Consider the following 22,409-nt stretch of genomic DNA (forward strand, 5'->3'; position numbering starts at 1 on the left):
CATATCATCGATGATGTGGTACTTAAAATAGTTCCTGTTTGGCTTTTCTATTGAGTAGGATATCATATGTGCCTACTTTAAGAGTTGTTACAAATACTAAGGGTATGTTTCAAAATAATTCTCACAATATTGGTCCCAAATATATAGCTTGGCAATATGGACAAAAAGTTATATAGAGATAAATGTAACTATTTTACTCTAACGATAAATACATCAAAATAGAAAATATTAGCWGCAGGATTTATTTTTATGCCAAGTAAGACAACTGAGATGGTATGCAATGTTATAAAAAGTAAGCTATTTCATGTAACATATCCCGGGAAATGCATCATTGATATTTTGATGTGCAACCTGTCAAAATAGGATCCAGAATGATCAAATTATTTTTGGGCTCTTCAGAGATTAATTTGCAGACATCCTTGTGCATGGGCCTATTGGCATAGGCTATATTAGCCTATTCACCACCTGAGAAAGTGGGAACTCAAAACACTTAGTAGATTGCTAACTCTAAGATCTTGTTGCTAGATAGCCATGTACGCTAATTGATTAATCTATCAGTAAATGTAATGTCCTACAAAACATTCCAGTGCTATGCCTATGCTACTTGATGTGGGCCTATTCAGTGCAAATGGCATGTTCCACTCGGCTCTGCGGGCCCATCAAAAATACAAACCTTTGGGACTTAACCTCTCTGGGATCCCACATGGCCAACATCCAGTGGCAATGCAGTGTACCAAATTCAAATAAATTACTATAAAAATTAAACGTTCATGAAATCACACATGCAATACACGAAATTAAAGCTACACTTGTTGTGAATCCAGCCAACGTGTCACATTTCAAAAAAGCTTTACGACGAAAGCACACCAAACGATTGTGTTAAGTCAGTACATAGTCACAGAAAAACACAGCCATTTTTCCAGCCAAAGACTGGAGTCACAAAAAGCAGAAATGGAGATAAAATGAATCACTAACCTTTGATCTTCATTAGATGACACTCATAGGACTTCTTGTTACACAATACATTTATGTTTTGTTYGATAAAGTTCATATTTATATCCACAAATCTCAGTTTACATTGGCACGTTACGTTCAGTAATGTTTTGCTTCCAAAACATCCGGTGATTTTGCAGAGCCACTAATTTACAGAAATACTCATCATAAATGTTGATGAAAATACAAGTGTTATGCATGGAACTTTAGATGAACTTCTCTCTTAATGCAACCGCTGTGTCAGATTCAAAAAAGCTTTACCGAAAAAGAACACCATGCAATAATCTGAGTACAGCGCTCAGAGCCCAAACAAGCCATACAGATGTCCGCATGTTGTGGAGTCAACAAAGTCAGAAATAGCATTATAAATATTCACTTACCTTTGATGATCTTCATCAGAATGCGCACTCAGGAATCCCAGTTCCACAATAAATGTTTGATTTGTTCGTAAAGTCCATTATGTCCAAATACCTCCTTTTTGTTCGCGCTTTTAGTACACATTCCAAACTCACGACGCGCTTGCAGGTCCAGGCGAAAGTTCAGACGAAAAGTCATATTACAGTTTGTAGAAACATGTCAAACTAAGTATAGATCAATCTTTAGGTGGTTTTTATCATAAATCTTCAATAATGTTCCAACCGGAGAATTCCTTTGTCTGTAGAATTGCAATGGAACGCAGCTAACTCTCACGTGAACGCGCGTGACCAGCTCATGCCACTCTGGCAGACCTCTGACTCATTCAGCTCCCATTCCCTCATCCTTCACAGTAGAAGCATCAAACAAGGTTCTAAAGACTGTTGACATCTAGTGGAAGCTGTAGGAAGTGCAATATGACCCCATTTCCACTGTATCTTGGATAGGCAAAGAGTTGAAAAACTACAAACCTYAGATTTCCCACTTCCTGGTTGGATTTTTTTCTCAGGTTTTTGCCTGCCATGAGTTCTGTTATACTCACAGACATCATTCAAACAGTTTTAGAAACTTCAGAGTGTTTTCTATCCAAATCTACTATTATATGCACATTCTAGCTTTTAGGACTGAGTAGCAGGCAGTTTACCCTGGGCACCTTTTTATCCAAGCTACTCAATACTGCCCCCCTGTCCCAAAGAAGTTAAGAGGACTACTATATAATTACATTTTGTTACTTTGTATTTACTAASTAAGTATGGAGTACGTACTTGTTTGGTACCTAGTAAGTACGTTTGAGACCAAATAGTTACCATGTGTTTACTTTTTATTAATAGGTATTTATGTAGTTATTGTCTAGTAATTACCGGGCTGTAAAATGAAGGGTCAACGTAACAATGTGGAAAAGTCAAGGGGTCTGAATACTTTCCGAATGCACTGTAGACCTATGCAAGTTGCTTTTCGTAACATCGGACTAAGTTGTCTTCAATTACCATGGTCCCAAAATGTCCCAAACACCCTTTCCCAATAAACTGTGCAATGTACATATCCTCCTATCTGTCCTCTTGGGTTCTTCTTTCTATGAATGAAGGGAGTTTCACGCACATCCAATATAATAACCGGAGCTAGACTAAAAGAGGGTCCAATACATAGTATCCTCTCACTTCTGCTGCTCCCAAACATGATATGTTGATGAAGCTTAGGTGGTATAATCATCAAGTATTCCACTCTTCCACTAGCTCTAACCTCTCCCTTCTCTCTCCAGCCCAGTTGGAGTTTGTGCAGATCCTGGTGATCGTGGTGGTGATGATGGTGATGGTGGTGGTGATCACCTGCCTGCTCAACCACTACCGCCTGTCAGCACGCTCCTTCATCTCCAGGCACAGCCAGGCTCGCAGGCGCCACCTACCACTGGCCTCAGTAAGTACTCTACACTGACCAGGATGTAGACTTTACTTTACAGCCTCCACACAGACCAGGGCGTGGAGTCTACTTTACAGCCTCCACACAGACAAGGGTGTAGACTATTTTACAGCCCCTATAAATACTTCATAATTACATCTCACTGACCAAGGAATATACTTTACTTGACAGCCGCCACACAGACCAGTATGCAGCCTTGACCAGTGCTTCCTAAACTGTGGGTTGGGACCCACTTGTGGGTCAAGGCAGGGAAAGAGATAAAGGTCGTGGGATACACATTTTGGTGCATTGCACATTTTCCGGGTGGACATAACACTTTCAGTGTTAACTTAAAGCTGCAATATGTAACTTTTTGGGCGACCTGGCCAAATTCACATAGAAATGTGTATTATAGATCTGTCATTCTCATTGAAAGTCAGTCTAAGAAGCTGTAGATCTGTTCTGTGTGCGCTACTTCTATTCTTYCGGTTTTCTACACCAGCTTCAAACAGCTGAAAATACAATATTTTTGGTTGTGGAAAATATATTTCACAGCGGTTTAGATGGTACAATGATTCTCTACACTATACTTACATGTTTTGTCACATAAACTAAAATTAGGCGAACTATTACATTTTTTGCAACCAGGAAATAGCAGTACTATTTCTGCATAGTGCATATTTAAATGACTATACCAGATATAAAATATGCAGAAAAGATGATATACATTTGAAGTCGGAAGTTTACATACACTTAGGTTGGAGTCATTAAAACTAGTTTTTCAACTCCTCCACAATTTCTTGTAAACCAACTATAGTTTTGGCAAGTCGAKTAGGACATCTACTTTGTGCATGACAAAAGWAATTTTTCCAACAATTGTTTACAGACAGATTATTTCACTTATAATTCACTGTATCACAATTTCAGTGGGTCAGAAGTTTACATACACTAACTTAACTGTGCCTTTTAAACAGCTTGGAAAATTCCAGAAAATTATGTCATGCTTTAGAAGCTTCTGATAGGCTAATTGACATMATTTGAGTCAATTGGAGGTGTACCTGTGGATGTATTTCAAGGCCTACCTTCAAAATCAGTGCCTCTTTGCTTGACATCATGAGAAAATCTAAATAAATCAGCCAAGACTTCAGAAAAAATTTGTAGTCCTCCACAAGTCTGGTTCATCCAAACGCCTGAAGGTACCACGTTCATCTGTACAAACAATAGTACGCAAGTATAAACACCATTGGACCACACAGCCGTCATACTGCTCAGGAAGGAGATGCTTTCTGTCTCCTAAAGATGAACGTACTTTGGTGCGAAAAGTGCAAATCAATCCCAGAACAACAGCAAAGGATCTTGTGAAGATGCTGGAGGAAACGGGTACAAAACTATCTATATCCACAGTAAAACGAGTCTTATATCGACATAACCTGAAAGGCCGCTCAGCAAGGAAGAAGCCACTGCTCAAAAACCGCCATAAAAAAGCCAGACTACGGTTTGCAACTGCACATGGGGACAAAGATCGTACTTTTTGGAGAAATATCCTCTGGCCTGATGAAACAAAAATAGAACTGTTTGGCCGTAATTACCATCATTATGTTTGTAAGAGAAAGGGGGCGGCTTGCAAGCCGAAGAACACCATTTCAACCATGAAGCACGGGGGTGGCAGCATCATGTTGTGGGGGTGCTTTGCTGCAGGAGGGACTGGTGCACTTCACAAAATAGATGGCATCGTGAGGGAAGAAAATTATGTGGATATATTGAAGGCAATCTAAGACAATCAGTCAGAAAGTTAAAGCTTGTTTGCAAATGGGTCTTCCAAATGGACAATTACCCCAAGCATACTTCCAAAGTGTGGCAAAATGGCTTAAGGACACAAAGTCACTGTATTGGAGTGGCCATCACAAAGCCCTGGGACTCATTTCCTATAGAAAATTTGTGGGCAGAACTGAAAAAGCGTGTGCGAGCAAGGATGCCTACAAACCTGACTCAGTCACACAAGCTCTGTCAGGAGGAATTATTGTGGGAAGCTTGTGGAAGGCTACCCGATACGTTTGACCCAAGTTAAACAATTTAAAGGCAATACTACCAAATACTAATTGAGTGTATGTAAACTTCTGACCCACTGGGAATGTGATGAAAGAAATAAAAGCTGAAATCATTCTCTCTGCTATTATTCTGACATTTCACATTCTTACAATAAAGTGGTGATCCTAACTGACCTAAAACAGGGAATTTTTACCAGAGTTAAATGTCAGGAATTGTGAAAAACTGAGTTTAAATGTATTTGGCTAAGGTGTATGTAAACTTCCGACTTCGAGTATACCAAACATTAGGAACACCTTAATATTGAGTTGTACCCCCCCCTTCCACAGGGATGCTGGTCCATGTTGACTCTAGGGCTGACCCAATTTTGTTAACTTAAATGTAAATGTTAACTGGTCGATTGTTTGGTAGATAGGCTGTTGGTCGACCAATATTATTTWATTTTTTGTCGAGCAGTGGCAAATATACAGTCTAAAAATATATATATGACGCACAGGACACCCATCTTATTCATACCTTTCTGAGTGGACTAATCCATCGTACTGGCATGACCCACCAGTATCACCGGTAGTGAATTTACACTAAATTACCATAATTTCTAATCTACAATGTTTGTTTGGTTACTGTTAATTATTTTAATGCATTCAATATATTATTATTACAGTCTTACAGTTGTCATTGTAGGAGTGGACACGTTTGCAGAGCGCCGAACCTAGGCTAAACTTGTGAGAGAAAAAAGTTTTTGTTTTATTTCATTCCATTTGTGAGTTGTCATTTCATTAATTGTCTTCTGTTTGGAGCGCTCCTGTCAATCTTGAGTAAGGACATGCGCTTGATTACGCATAGAAGTATTTTCATTTGTATTTATTTAAGGATCCCCATTACAGCTACTATTCCTGGGGTCAAACAACATTAAGGCAGTTATGTATAATTTAAAATTGATAACACATTTCACAACACATTGTGTTCCCTCAGGCCAAAACTGTACTACCACATATCTAAAATACAAATTACATGTGTACGTGTGTGTAGAGTGCGTGTCTTATTATGTGTGTGTGTGTGTCTTTTCACAGTCCCCGCTGTTCCATAAGGTGTATTTATATCTGCCAGCAGCAGCGGGAGGAGGAGGGTTGGGTCGGGAATCGTTTTTTTTTCTCTTCTGATTAGGCTATATTGATCTCTGGCTCCCTCTTTAGTAATTTGTGTGTCTTAATTTTTTCAGACAAGCTCAGTAGCCTACATAGTTTTTCCTGATTTTTTAAAATATTAAAACATACAATCTACTTGCAGTGAAGCCGATCATCTTCTACATCAGTCAATCAATTAACATACTCCCRTYCAGAGCGACCCACAGAAACAACCAGGATCAGCGCCCTGCTCAAGGGAAGTCGACAGATCTTCCACAAGGTCAAAAACGGGGACCCGAACCAGCGATCTATCAGCCTCTGGCCCAAGCTCCCAACCGCCAGGCCACCAGCCCTCTTAGATCCACYCCACAGTTCCCTAAGAGTTGCCCCTCAACCATCCGGCACTATTTACCTGTGTATGTGTGTGTGTCCGTGTGTGCATTTGAATGAGAGCGTGTATATGCATGTGTACAAACATCTGCGCCGCATCAGCCTCAGGCAAACAGGCATTAGCTTTAACAACACTGCCCCTCACACGGAACCCAAACCGGCTGCGCGCGTGCGCCATCGTGCATACATTTATTTTGTCCCCCTACACCAAACGCGATCACGACACGCAGGTTAAAATATCAAAACAAACTCTGAACCAATGACATTAATTTGGGGACAGGTCGAAAAGCGATAAAACATATATGACAATTAGCTATTTAGCTTGCCACTTGCTAGCTAATTGTCAATTTAGCTAGCTTGCTGTTGCTAGCTAATTTGTCCTGGGATTATTGTTATTTATCCTGAAATGCACAAGGTCCTCTACTCCGACAATAATTCACACATAAAACGGCCAACCGAATCGTTTCTAGTCATCTCTCCTCCTTCCAGGCTTTTTCATCTTTGAACTTATATTGGGATTGGCATCTACACTTTCCTAGTTTTACCACGACAACCGGCAAAACATTTCGTCTTTCAATTACCCATGTGGGTATAACCAATGAGGGGATGGCACGTGGGTACCTGCTTCTATAAACCAATGAGGATATGGGAGAGGCAGGACTTGCAGCGCGATCTTCATCAGAAATAGAAAGGAGTTCTATTTTAGCCCTTGGCAACGCAGAYGCTCGCGAGCAGTGTGGGTGCAGTAATTGAATAACATGGATTTCTAAATATATTTTGCGGCTGACACGTCGCGTGCGCGAGTGGTCTGGTCAGCATGTCAGTGTCATTCAAACATACTTTTAAAAAAAAAATTTTTTTTAGACGTTATATTTTTACTTTCTTTTTTGAATTTTCTCTTTGACCATCATTCTATCCCCCGCCCAGCAACTCCACTCTCACTTGTCTCCAATTCCACATCCCAACCCTCAGCTTCCTTCAGCCCATCCCACCAATCTCTGCTGGCCACCCTCTTCTGATTTCTACGCACCATATATCTTTCAACTATGCTGTAATGTTTAACATACAATTTGAATCTATCTAATCGAACAGAATCCACAGATTACGAGTTGAAGATAAATATTTTTACTAAGGGTATTAGTATATTAGTGATTGACTGACCAGGTCTCTCCAGATCTCCCTACAATACTATTTCTAGGGTCAATTTTAGATCAATGTTATGCATTTTCAGCCATTCCTGAACCTGAGACCAGAAACAGGCTACCTCAGGCTACAATGGTCTATTGATTCTGTATCCTCACAACAAAATCTSCGGAGSTGTGATGATTGCATGCCCCGAATATTCAAMATTTTGTTGGTGGCAAGAATTCTGTACAATAATTTTAGCTGAAAAGCACAATGTCTTGAATCTTGTCATTTTTTWAWTATATTTTTTTWACCTCTATTTCAACAGGGAGTCACATTGAGATTAAACATCTCTTACAAGAGAGCCCTGTACACATTACAATGAAAACAGAATATTAAAACATACACATGTGTAAACAAAAAAACAAAAAAAAACAATATAGTTCAGCACACAATTAACAAAAATAAACATTTAATAAAAGCAATCACATTCAACTACATAGAGGTTCTCAATCAATAATTTAAACTGCMTGAGTGGCACCAGTACATCTAGCTGCAGTGAACTCTGCATATTGTTCCACAAATTAGGTGCAAAAAACGAAATGAGGATTTTCCTAAGTCTGTGGAGACTGAAGGGATCTCTAGTGTTATCCATTCCTGTGAACGGGTTTGGTAACTTATTATTCTTATCTTACTTAATGAAGTTACATATGGAGGGAGGTTCTGTAAGATTGCTTTGTAAATACATTTATGAGAAGTCAGCTCTCTTCTTACAGACAGTGAGGCCCATCCCACATTTTTATACAGCCTACAATGATGAGTCCTAAAATTGTCCCTGTGATAAAACATATTGCAGAATGGTAGACTGCGTCCCAGGGTTTTAAAACCGAGRTTGCCGTATGCATGTAAACAATTTCACCAAAATCCAATACAGGGAGAAGCGTTGCTTTAACAATATTTCTCCTATTTTTAATACTAAGGCATGATTTATTTCGATATAAAAAAACAATCTTGGATCTTAGCTTCTTAGTCAGATTTTTTTATATGCGTTAGGAAGGATAACTTGTCATCAATCCAGACACCTAGGTACTTATATTGAGAAACAAGCTCAATTTGGGCTCCATTTATAGCGCAAATATGCAGGTTCTCAGGGTCAACATTTCGTGACCTAGAGAACAGCATGAGCTTGGTTTTACTTGTATTTAACACTAATTTAAGGTCTGTAAGTGATTTCTGAATTGAATCAAAGTCATGCTGAAGTTCACAAATGGCCTGCTGCACTGAGATGGCACAAAACTGTGTTATCTGCATAGAGATGAATGCTACAATAATTAACAGTTTTTCCTATGTCATTAAAATACAAAGTGAACAATAATGGACCCAAAATTGAACCCTGACGAAAACCTTTTTGAATCTCAAGAAATTCTGATTTAACCCCATCTATCAAGATGGCCTGAGTTCTGTCGCTAGGATAATTCTGAAACCATAAACGGGCTCTATATCCCAGGCCTACTCTTGATCATTTCTTCAGCCAAAACAGGAATTGATCAAACAGTGTCGAACGCCTTTGACAGGTCAATAAACAAGGCAGCACAGCTCTTTTCAGCATCCAAGGCATTGACAAGATCATTAGCAACTAGCGTGGTTGCTGTGGTAGTACTATGCCCAGGCCTAAACCCTGATTGGTTTATATTAAGAATACAATTATTATATAAAAAGGATGAAGTTGTACATTAACCAAGGATTCAAGAATTTTAGCTAAACAAGGTAGTCTTGAAATGGGGTGAAGTTGTCAAGATCATTTGTATTAGAGGTCGACCGATTAATCGGAATGGCAGATTTAATTAGGGCCGATTTCAAGTTTCATAACAATCGGAAATCGGTATTTTTGGACACCGATTTGGCCGATTTAAAAAAATATATATATATATATATTTTTTTTTTTAACTAGGCAAGTCAGTTAAGAACACACTATTTTCATAGCTGGACTGGGTTGACTGCCTTTTTCAGGTGCAGAACGACAGATTTATATCTTGTCAGCTCAGGGATTCAATCTTGCAACCTTACGGTTAACTAGTCCAACGCTCTAACCACCTGCATCTTATTGCACTCCACGAGGAGCCTGCCTGTTACGCAAATGCAGTAAGAAGCCAAGGTAAGTTGCTAGCTAGTATTAAACTTATCTTGTAAAAAAACAACCAATCAATCATAATCACTAGTTAACTACAACATGGTTGATGATATTACTAGTTTATCTAGCGGTGTCCTGCGTTGCATATAATCAATGCGGTGCGCATTTGCGAAAAAGGACTGTCGTTGTTCCAACGTGTACCTAACCATAAACATCAATGCCTTTCTTAAAATCAATACACCAAGTATATATTTTTAAACCTGCATATTTAGTTAATATTGCTGCTAACATGAATTTCTTTGTGTCACCTTGCAACAGAGTCAGGTATATGCAGCAGTTTGGGCGCCTGGCTCGTTGCGAACTGTGTGAAGATTATTTCTTCCTAACAAAGACAGACAACTTCGCCAAACGGGGATGATTTAACAAAAGCGAAAAAAGCACAATCGATGCATGACTGTACCTAACCATAAACATCAATGCCTTTCTTAAAATCAATACACAGAAGTATATATTTTTAAACCTGCATATTTACTAAAAGAAATCCGGTTAGCAGGCAATATTAACCAGATTAAATTGTTTCACTTCTCTTGCGTTCATTGCACACGAGTATATGCAACAGTTTGGGCCGCCTGGCTCATCGCGAACTAATTTGCCAGAATTTTACGTAATTATGACATAACATTGAAGGTTGTGCAATGTAACAGGAATATTTAGACTTATGGATACCACCCGTTAGATAAAATATGGAACGGTTCCGTATTTCACTGAAAGAATAAATGTTTTGTTTTCGAGATGATAGTTTCCGGATTCGACCATATTAATGACCTAAGGCTCGTATTCTTGTGTGTTATTATGTTATAATTAATTCTATGATTTGATAGAGCAGTCTGACTGAGCGATGGTGGCACCAGCAGGCTCGTAAGCATTCATTCAAACAGCAATTTTGTGCGTTGGCAGCAGCTCTTCAAGCCTATCAACCCCGAGATTAGGCTGGTGTAACCGATGTGAAATGGCTAGCTAGTTAGCGGGGTGCGCGCTAATAGCGTTTCAAACGTCACTAGCTCTGAGACTTGGAGTAGATGTTCCCCTTGCTCTGCATGGGAACAATACTAAATACTAAAGTGCCTATACTAAAGTGCCTATAGAACACCAATAGTCAAAGGTATATGAAATACAAATCGTATAGAGAGAAATAGTCCTATAATTCCTATAATAACTACAACCTAAAACTTCTTACCTGGGAATATTGAAACTCATGTTAAAAGGAACCACCAGCTTTCATAGTGTTCTCATGTTCTGAGCAAGGAACTTAAACGTTAGCTTTCTTACATGGCACATATAGCACTTTTACTTTCTTCTCCAACACTTTTTGTTTTTGCATTATTTAATTGAACATGTTTCATTATTTATTTGAGGCTAAATTGATTTATTGATGTATTAAGTTAAAATAAGTGTTCATTCAGTATGTTGTAATTGTCATTATTACAAATACATTAAAAAAATCGTCCGATTAATCGGTTTCGGCTTTTTTGGTCCTCCAATAATCGGTATCGGCGTTGAAAAATCATAATCGATCGACCTCTAATTTGTATCCCCACCCTTATGGAGTGGCAGAACATATGCGGATTTCCAAGCTTTTGGATGTTAAATTGAAAATGTGGGCTACTGAGCCAGAATTAGGAGTGCTGCACACTTAAGCAGACCAGGATCCAAATGATTAGCCCTGTGGATTTTGTTTGTATAATGTTAACAAAGAAAACTCCTGACTAGCATTTTCAGTATCATCAATAGATTTTCACCATCTACATCCAAACTACTGTTTTCAAGAGCTGGCTTTGAAATACATTCAAATATAAAGCCTGCAGAGATTAAATGGCGATTTAAATGCATTAATGATATAAATTTTGTCAGTAATAGGGCCAGAATCTAAAATAATTTATTGGAGGAGAGAAGAGGGGATACAACCCTTCAGTCCTTTAACAGCTTTCCAAAATTTAGCTGGGTTCCCTGTACATTCAGATAGTGTATTAACATAATAACCTGATTTTGCTTTTTTTTCTAGTTTCACACACAGATTTCTCAACTGCCTAAAAGACTGCCAGTCTGGGTCTGGGAGTCTGTGAATCTAGCTTTGGCCCAGGTAGCATCTCTGTTGTGTATGACTTCAGATAGCTCTGGACTGAACCAAGGGCAAGACCAATTTTTTATTCAATTTCTTTTTTAAGGGAGCATGTTAATCTACAATACAATTGAAAACATTTGAGAAGTGGTTTTAAGAGCCAACTCTGGGTCAGGTATAGATGCAATACAATCAAAGTCTTCAAAATAAAGGTCAAACAAGGTTTGGATCGAGGCATCCGTATATCCCTGACATATGCAATAGGACAGCAGTCACTAATATCCAAAGCAAATACCCCACTCCCAGCATATTTCTCTGGAGTATTTGTAAATATGAGGTCAATCAAAGTTGACTTTGTAGGGTCCTTTAAGTTTGGACGAGTGGGCTTTGTAATCAGCTGGGTCAAATTTTGATTAGTACAAAAATCATTTAGACAATCAGCATCCTGCGTTCCCCATGCAAGATTAAAATCTCCAGCAATCAACACATCTGGTGTAATAAAAATGGCAATTAAATCAGTGAGTTTGTTTAGGACACACTTCTTGGCGGAAGGTGGATGATAGATTCCTATAACTGTTATTCTTGAGTTGGAACACAACTGCAGATTTAAAGCCAACAATTCAAATTGTTTAGGACTGGAAGTAGCCTTTAACAGAGACACACAAAGAAGATTATTTGTGTAAATAGCAACACCACCACCTTTGCCTTTCTTATCAACCCTAAACACATTGTAACCATCCATAGCAACATCATATATCAACTCATACACCCTGTACCATGGAATCGGTACATCAAAAATCTCTTCCCAACTATTTAGCAATCCTTATGGCACAGCTGTCAACATCCTGGTCCTCAAATGAAACTGGTATTCCTATTTATGCTTTTTTTATTCCTCCGCCTGTTTTGGTCCTTTATATTGGGCAGACAGACCAGTTCAAATCAAATTCTATTTGTCACATGAGCCGAATACAACAGGTATTACCATGAAATGCTAACTTGCAAGCCCTTAACCAACAATGCAGTTCAAGAAATAGAGTTTAAAAAAATCTAATCAATTCAAAAGTAACACAAATGTACAAAACAATAACGACGCTAYATACAGGGGGTACCGGTACCTAATCATTGCAGGGGTACAGGATAGTCGAGGTAATTTGTAAAGTGACTATGCATAGATAATAAACAGTGMGTAGTAGCAGTGTGAAAACAAAGGGGGTGGTCAATGTAAATAGTCCGGCTGACCATTTGATTAGTTGTTCAACAGTCTTATGGCTTGGGGGTAGAAGCTGTTAATGAGCCTTTTGGTCCTAGACYTGGCACTCCGGTACCGCTTGCCGTGCGGTAGCAGAGAGGACAGTCTATGACTTGGGCGACTGGAGTCTTCGACCATTTTTTGGGCCTTCCTCTGACACGCCTAGTATATAGGTCCTGGATGTCAGGAAGCTTGGCCCCAGGGATATACTGGGCCGTACACACTACCCTCTGTAGCGCCTTACGNGTAGCAGAGAGGACAGTCTATGACTTGGGCGACTGGAGTCTTCGACCATTTTTTGGGCCTTCCTCTGACACGCCTAGTATATAGGTCCTGGATGTCAGGAAGCTTGGCCCCAGGGATATACTGGGCCGTACACACTACCCTCTGTAGCGCCTTACGGTCAGATGCCGAGCAGTTGCCATACCAGGCGGTGATGCAACCGGTCAGGATGCTCTCGATGGTGCAGCTGTAGAACCTTTTGAGGATCTGGGGACCCATGCCAAATATTTTCAGTCTCCTGAGGGGGAAAAGATGTTGTCGTGCCCTCTTCACAACTGTCTTGGTGTGTTTGGACCATGATAGTTTATTGGTGATGTGGACACCAAGGAACTTGAAAGTCTCGATCTGCTCCACTTCAGTCTTGACGATGTTAATGGGGGCCTGTTCGGCSCTCCTATTCCTTTAATCCAAAATCAGCTCCTTTGTCTTGCTCACATTGAGCGAGAGGTTGTTGTCCTGGCCCAACACTGCCAGGTCTCTGACCTCCTCCCTATAGGCTGTCTCATCGTTGTCTGTGATCAGGCCTACCTCTGTTGTATCGTCAGCAAACTTAATGATGGTGTTGGAGTCGTGCTTGGCCACGCAGTCGTGGGTGAACAGGGAGTGCAGGAGGGGACTAAGCATGCACCCTTGAGGATCTGCGTGGAAGATGTGTTGTTTCCTACCCTTACCACCTGGGGCCAGCCCGTCACTAAGTCCAGGATTTGAGGAGAGGTGTTTAGTCCCAGGGTCCTTAGCTTCATGATGAGCTTTGTGGGCACTATGGTGTTAAACGCTGAGCTGAAGTCAATGAACAGCATTCTCACATAGGTGTTCCTTTTGTCCAGGTGGGAAAGGGAAGTGTGAAGTGCGATTGAGATTGCGTCATCTATGGATCTGTTGGGGCGGTATGCAAATTGGAGTGGGTCTAGAGTTTCTGCCATGAAGGTGTTGATGTGAGCCATGACCAGCCTTTCAAAGCGCTTCATGGCTACCGATGTGAATGCTACAGGGCGGTAATCATTTTGGCAGGTTACCTTTGCTTTCTTGGACACAGGGACTATGGTGATCTGTTTGAAACACATAGGTATTACAGACTCAGCTGTGGAGAGGTTGWAAATGTCAGTGAAGACACTTGCTAGTTGGCCCGGGCATGCTTTGAGWACACTTTCTGGTAATCCGTCTGGCCCCGCGTCTTTGTGAATGTTGAGCTGTTTAAGGTCTTGCTCACATCTACTACGGACAGCATGATCACACAGTTATCCGGAACAGCTGGTGCTCTCATACATGCTTCAGTGTTGCTTGCCTCTAAGCGAGCATAAAAGGCATTTAGCTCGTCTGGTAGGCTCACGTCACTGGACAGCTTGCTGCTGGGTTTCCCTTTTGTAGTCTGTAATAGTGTTCAAGCCCTGCCACATCCAACGAAGGTATTTGTATTTATTATGGATCCCCATTAGCTGCTTCTAAGGCAGCAGCTACTCTTTCTTGGGTCCAGGAAAATTAAGGCAGTTTATACATACAATACTTTCACAGACCGTGTGCCTCAGGCCCTACTCCACCCCTACCTCATATATATATATATATATATATATAATATATATATATATATTATATATATATATATATATATATATATATTATATATACAGTGGGAGAACAAAGTATTTGATCACTGCCGATTTTGCAGGTTTTCCTACTTACAAAGGATGTAGAGGTCTGTAATTTTTATCAATAGGTACACTTCAACTGTGAGGAGACGGAATCTAAAACAAAAATCCAGAAAATCACATTGTATGATTTTTAAATAATTAATTTTGCATTTTATTGCATGACATAAGTATTTGATCACCTACCAACCAGTAAGAATTCCGGCTCTCACAGACCTGTTATTTTTTATCTTTAAGAAGCCCTCCTGTTTTCCACTCATTACCTGTATTAACTGCACCTGTTTTGAACTCGTTACCTGTATAAGACACCTGTCCACACACATCAAACAGATTCCAACTCTCCACAATGGCCAAGCCAGAGAGCTGTGGTAAGGACATCAGGGATAAAATTGTAGACCTGCACAAGGCTGGGATGGGCTACAGGACAATAGGCAAGCAGCTTGGTGAGAAGGAAACAACTGTTGGTGCAATTATTAGAAAATGGAAGAAGTTCAAGATGACGGTCAATCACCCTCGGTCTGGGGCTCCATGCAGATTTCACCTCGTGGGGCATCAATGATCATGAGGAAGGTGAGGGATCAGCCCAGAACTACACGCAGGACCTGGTCAATGACCTGAAGAGAGCTGGGACCACAGTCTCAAAGAAAACCATTAGTAACACACTACGCCGTCATGGATTAAAATCCTGCAGCGCACGCCAAGGTCCCCTGCTTAAGCCAGTGCATGTCCAGGCCTGTCTGAAGTTTGCAAATGACCATTGGATGATCCAGAGGAGGAATGGGGAAGGTCATGGGGTCTGATGAGACAAAAATAGAGCTTTTTGTCTAACCTCCACTCGCCGTGTTTGGAGGAAGAAGAAGTATGAGTACAACCCAAAGAACACCATCCCAACCGTGAAGCATGGAGGTGGAAACATAATTCTTTGGGGATGCTTTTCTGCAAAGGGGACAGGACGACTGCACCGTATTGAGGGGAGGATGGATGGGGCCTGTATCGCGAGATCTTGGCCAACAACCTCCTTCCCTCAGTAAGAGCATTGAAGATGGGTCGTGGCTGGGTCTCTTCCAGCATGACAACGACACGAAGCACACAGCCATGGCAACTAAGGAGTGGCTCCGTAAGAAGCATCTCAAGGTCCTGGAGTGGCCTAGCCAGTCTCCAGACCTGAACCCAATAGAAAATCTTTGGAGGGAGCTGAAAGTCCGTATTGCCCAGCGACAGCCCCGAAACCTGAAGGATCTGGAGAAGATCTGTAGGGAGGAGTGGGCCAAAATCCCTGCTGAGTGTGTGCAAACCTAGTCAAGAACTACAGGAAACGTATGATCTCTGTAATTGCAAACAAAGGTTTCTGTACCAAATATTAAGTTCTGCTTTTCTGAATGTATCAAATACTTATGTCATGCAATAAAATGCAAATTAATTACTTAAAAATCATACAATGTGATTTTCTGGATTTTTGTTTTAGATTCCGTCTCTCATAGTTGAAGTGTACCTATGATAAAAATTACAGACCTCTACATGCTTTGTAAGTAGGAAAACCTGCAAAATCGGCAGTGTATCAAATACTTGTTCTCCCCACTGTATATATATATATATATATATATACAAAATCCATCTCTACGTGTGTATGCATGTGTCTGTGCCTATGTTTGTGTTGCTTCACAGTCCCCACTGTTCCATAAGGTGTTTTTGAAATCAGATTGTACTGCTTGCATCAGTTACCTGATGTGGAATAGAGTTCCATGTAGCCATGGCTCTATGTAGTACTGTGCGCCTCCCATAGTCTGTTCTTGACTTGGGGATTGTGAAGAGACCTTTGATGGCATGTCTTGTGGGGGTATGCATAGGTGTACTAGCTGTGTGCTAGTAGCTTAAACAGACACCTCAGTGCATTCAGCATGTCAACACTTCTTACAAAAACAAGTAGTCATGAAGTCAATCTCTCCTCCACTTTAAGCCATGGGAGATTTACATGCATATTATTAATGTTATCTYTGTGTACATTTTAAGTGCTGCCCTGTTCTAAACCAATTGTAGTTATCCGGGGTTCCTCTTTGTGGTACCTGACCACACGACTGAACAGTAGTCCAGGTGTGACAAAACTAGGGCCTGTAGGACCTGCCTTGTTGACAGTGCTGTCAAGAAGGTAGAGCAGCGCCTTATTGTGAACATACTTCTCCCCATCTTAGCTACTGTTGTATCAATATGTTTTGACCATGACAGTTTACAATCCAGGGTAACTCCAAGCAATTTAGTCACCTCAGCTTGCTCAATTTCTACATAATGTATTACAAGATTTAGTTGAGGTTTAGGGTTCAGTGAATGATTTGTCACAAATACAATGCTTTTAGTTTTAGAACTATTTAGGACTAACTTATTCCTTGCCTCCCACTCAGAAACTAACTGCAACTCTTTGTTAAGTGTTTCAGTCATTTCAGTTGCTGTAGTAGCTGACATGTATAGTGTTGAGTCATCCGCATAGACACTCTGGCTTTTCTCAAAGCCAGTGGCAATTCATTAGTAAAGATTGAAAAAAGTAATGGGCCTAGACAGCTGCCTTGGGGAATTACTAATTCTACCTGGATTATGTTGGCGAGGCTTCCATTAAAGAACACCCTCTGTGTTCTGTTAGACAGGTAACTCTTTATCCACAATATAGCAGGGGGTGTAAAGCCATAACACAAGGTTTGCCAGCAGCAGACTATGATCCATAATGTCAAAGGCCGCACTGAAACAAAACAGCCCCCACAATMTTTTTATCGTCAATTTCTCTCAGCCAATCATTAGTCATTTGTGTAAGTGCTGTGCTTGTTAATGTCCTTCTCTATAAGCATGCTGAAAGTTTGTTGTCAATTTGTTTACTGTAAAATAGCATTTTATCTGGTCAAACACATTTTTTTACAGTAAAGGGGGCTTTACTATTCTTAGGTAGCGGAATGACTTTTGCTTCCCTCTAAGCCTGAGGGCACACACTTTCTAGTAGGCTTAAATTGAAGATGTGGCAAATAGGGGTGGCAATATCATCCGCTATTATCCTTAGTAATTTTCCATCCAAGTTCCATCCAAATTTTCCATCCAAGTAGCTTGTCATTGTTGATAGACAACAATAAATGTTTCACCTCWTCCACACTAACTGTACGGAATTTAAAATTACACTGCTTGTCTTTCATAATTTGGTCAGTTATACTTGGATGTGTAGTGTCAGCATTTGTTGCTGGCATGTTATGCCTAAATTTGCTAATCTTGCCAGTGAAAAAAATCATTGAAGTAGTTGGCAATATCAGTTGGTTTTGTGATGAATTAGCCATCTGTTTCAACGAATGATGAAGCTGAGTTTGCCTTTTTTCCCAAAATGTATTTTAAGGTGCTCCAAGCTTTTTGCTATCATCAGATCCGGTGTAGTAGGATTCAAACTTAATCCTGTATTGACACTTTGCTTGTTTGATGGTTCGTCTGAGGGCATAGCGGGATATTTTATAAGCGTCCGGATTAGTGCCCCGCTCCTTGAAAGCATCAGCTCTAGCCTTTTGCTCGATGCGGATGTTGCCTGTAATCCATGGCTTCTGGTTGGGATTTGTAGGTACGGTCACTGGGGGGGGGGACGTTGTCAATGCACTTATTGATGAAGCCGATGACTGAGGTGGTATACTCCTCAATGCCTTTGGATGAATCCCGGAACATATTCCAGTCTGTGCTAGCAAAACAGTCCTGTAGCGTAGCATCCGCGTCATCTGACCACTTCCGAATTGAGCGAGTCACAGGTACTTCCTACTTTAGTTTTTGCTTGTAAGCAGGAWTCAAGAGGATAGAATTATGGTCAGATTTGCCAAATGGAGGACGAGGGAGAGCTTTGTATGCTTCCCTGTGTGTGGAGTAAAGGTTGTCTACAGTTTTTTTTCATCTAGTTGCACATGTGACATGCTGTTAGAAATGAGTTAAGTTTGCCTGCATTAAAGTCCCCGGCCACTAGGAGCGCCGCTTCTGGATGAGCATTCYCTACCTCCTCCCGCTGGCACCTGCCTAGTTTTGGGGTAATGATGTAATCAATTGGTTGTAATCTTGGATTGAGCAGACCTTCCCATACAATTCTAATAACTCCATGAAAGACATAACTCTACCATTCCAATTTACAATATAATTTAAAAACAAAATACCCTTTTCAAACATTCATAAACACAGTTCTTTTATCAACCAGCACATTTGAGGTCAGCCATAATATTTGTTGTAATATTTGTTCTATCTTTTCAAGGGAATTAATTTGGAATTGTAGCCAGCTCTGCGATGCTTGTTTGAAAAAGAGAGATACTTTGAAAAAAATTAAATTTTCAATTAATCGAAAATGAGACGTGGCAATCTGCACAAAGACAAAAAGGCMATTTTTAAACAATAGATGAGCTTTTCTTAGTAATATACCAATTAGGGTTCAAGTAAAACTTTTGTATAAGTGAAGCTTTTAGAGGTTTAGTGCTTTTATATTTAATAATCTCAACCCACTCAGTTCATATTCATTATATAGATAAGGCACACTTTATTTTGCCTGGTTTAGCATCCCAGATAAAGCGTAATATTTTTTGCTCATATGATTTGAAAATGAATCACCAGGAGTAGGCAGCGCCATAGGTAAGTGAGTAAACTAAGATATGACTAAGGAGTTAATCAGGGCAATTTTCCCATAAATAGAGGTGTTTACCTCTCCATAATTGCAGGATCTTGTCTATTTTTACAAGTTTTCTATTGAAATTCATTGTAAAGAGCTCATTTATATATTTTGTTATATGAATACCAAGTGTGTCTACTTCACCGTCAGCCCATTTTATAGGTAAACTGCAGGGTAATGTAAAAGTTGTATTTTTTAAAGATCCAATGCGTAATATTGTACTCTTATCGTAATTAGGTTTTCTCTTTTTTCCAGAGAGTCCAGAAAAGTTATCTAGATCTTCAATGAGACATTACAGCGATCTAACTTACGGACTTAATATAAMACTTGAGTCATTGGCATACATGGACCCCTTTTTGTTTTTAAGCCTTGGATTTCTAATCGTCTAATTTATTTTTATTTCACCTTTATTTAACCAGGTAGGCTAGTTGAGAACAAGTTCTCATGTACAACTGCGACCTGGCCAAGATAAAGCAAAGCAATGCGACACAAACAACGGAGTTACACATGGAGTAAACAAACATACAGTCAATAATACAATAGAAAAAGTCTAAATACAGTGTGTGCAAATAAGGTAGGATAAGGGAGGTAAGGCAATAAATAGGCCATAGTGGCRAAAAAATTACAATATAGCAATTAAAGACTGGAGTGATAGATGTGCAGAAGATAAGTGTGCAGGTAGAGATACTGGGGTGCAAAGGAGCAAAACAAATAACAGTATGGGGATGAGGTATTTGGATGGGCTATGTACTGGTGCAGTGATCTGTGAGCTGCTCTAACTGCTGGTGCTTAAAGCTAGTGAGGGAGATATGAGTCTCCAGCTTCAGTGATTTTTGCAGTTCGTTCTAGTCATTGGCAGCAGAGAACTGGAAGGAAAGGCAGCCAAATGAGGAATTGGCTTTGGGGGTGACCAGTGAAATGTACCTGCTGGAGCGCGTGCTATGGGTGGGTGCTGCTATGGTGACCAGTGAGCTGAGATAATGCGGGGCTTTACCTAGCAAAGACTTATAGATGACCTGGAGCCAGTGGGTTTGGCGACGAATATGAAGCTTTTCTATATAATATTATAATATATAATATTTTCTAAATGACATCGCCGAAGTCAAGGATCGGTAGGATGGTCAGTTTTACGAGRGTATGTTTGGCAGCATGAGTGAARGATGCTTTGTTGCGAAATAGAAGCCGATTCTTGATTTAATTTTGGATTGGAAATGCTTAATGTGAGTCTGGAAGGAGAGTTTACAGTCTAACCAGACACCTAGGTAGTTGTCCACATATTCTAAGTCAGAACCGTCCAGAGTAGTGATGCTGGACGGGTGGGCAGGTGTGGGCAGCGATCGGTTGAAGTGCATGCATTTAGTTTTACTTGCGTTTAAGAGCAGTTGGAGGCCATGGAAGGAGAGTTGTTGTTATTTGATCTGATTTTGTTAACTAACATTTCGATAGCCTAAACGAATAGATATGGTGACAGTGGACACCCTTGTTTAACTGCTCTTGACAATTCAAAACTCTCTGAGAAGTAGCCGTTATTTACTATTTTACATCTGGGGTTGTTATACATTACTTTTACCCATTATATAAGAGAATCACCAACATTGGTGATTAATAAATCAATTCCGTTCTTTATCAAAGGCCTTTTCAAAATCCACTATAAATACCAGGCCTGACTTCTTAGATGTTTCATGTTGTTCTTTTATCTCTAGTAGTTGTCGTATATTATCTCCAATGTATTGTCCGTGTAGAAAACCGGTCTGATCAGGATGAACAATACCTGGTAAAAACCTTTTTTTAATTCTGAGTGCTATGCATTTCACTAGTATATTTGCATCAACATTGCAGGGTAACAGGCCTCCAGTTTTTTAGATAGACTGGATCTTTATATTTGCCATCTGTGTCTTGTTTTAATAATAGTGAAATCAGACCTTTCTGCTGAGTACCTGACAGACTACCATTTCTATAGGAGTAGTTAAAACAAGCTAACAATGAAGCTTTGAGAATATCAAAAAAGGCTTGATATACCTCTACCGGTATGCCATCAAGCCCTGGGGTTTTTCCAGACTGAAARGATTTTATAGCCTCAAAGTTCTCCATCTGTAATTTAGTCTTCGCACTGATCTTTTTGTACATTTTGTTAATTTACATTTTTTTTTGTATTTGCAAATAATTCCTTACAGTAATCRTCATTCAGAGGTTGAGGATGAGACAGAATAGAGAACATCTGCTTTAAATATTTAGCTTCCTCTTTTAAAATATAATTTGGAGAATCATAATAACGAGTTTCTGCAAATTATTTTTGGTAGGATTCCTGTGTTGGAGATTCAGGAAGAATTTGGTGCATTATTCTCCATATTCCATCTGTTCTTGAATAAGTTCCTCCAGTTCTTTTTGTTTTTCCTCCAACTTATTTTGAATCTCTAGTATCGTTTTTATTTTGATCTACCTGTACTATTAGTTTATGTATTTCCCTTGTTGGTCTTGGCTCTTTAGACAGAAACTGCTTTTTTTTAAATTATTGATCAGTTTTGAATTGAATGACCTCTGCACATACATTTAAAGRTATCCCAAACAATAAGGGGATTTATTGAACCTATATTGTACTGGGAAAATTCAGTTATAAATTGTTCTTCAGTAAACTTTGATAAAATTTCCAATATTCCTGTCCACGTGGAAATTCTGTAACAGTTATTGTGAAGGCCAATTAGATGATGATCCGATCGCTTTCTGTCTCCTATCAATACTTTTTAAACATTTGACGCAAGAGAGAAAGAGAAAAGATAGTAGTCAAGACGACTAGCTTGATTAAGTCTCCTCCATGTATATCTCACTAGGTCATGG

General features: G+C 39.8%; 1 protein-coding gene across 2 annotated transcripts in view; it reads left to right on the top strand.

Annotated features, from left to right (window-relative positions):
- The window catches only part of pmepa1 (prostate transmembrane protein, androgen induced 1), a 101,394-nt gene that overhangs the window by 66,413 nt on the left and 12,572 nt on the right, over positions 1-22,409 (top strand). For both annotated transcript variants that reach the window (XM_023984013.3, XM_023984022.3), the window contains exon 2: positions 2,666-2,820. In XM_023984013.3, coding sequence (XP_023839781.1) covers positions 2,666-2,820 — 155 coding nt within the window. The remainder of the gene's footprint in view (positions 1-2,665; positions 2,821-22,409) is intronic.

This window comes from Salvelinus sp. IW2-2015, linkage group LG1 (assembly GCF_002910315.2).
Source record: "Salvelinus sp. IW2-2015 linkage group LG1, ASM291031v2, whole genome shotgun sequence".
Lineage (NCBI taxonomy): Eukaryota > Metazoa > Chordata > Actinopteri > Salmoniformes > Salmonidae > Salvelinus > Salvelinus sp. IW2-2015.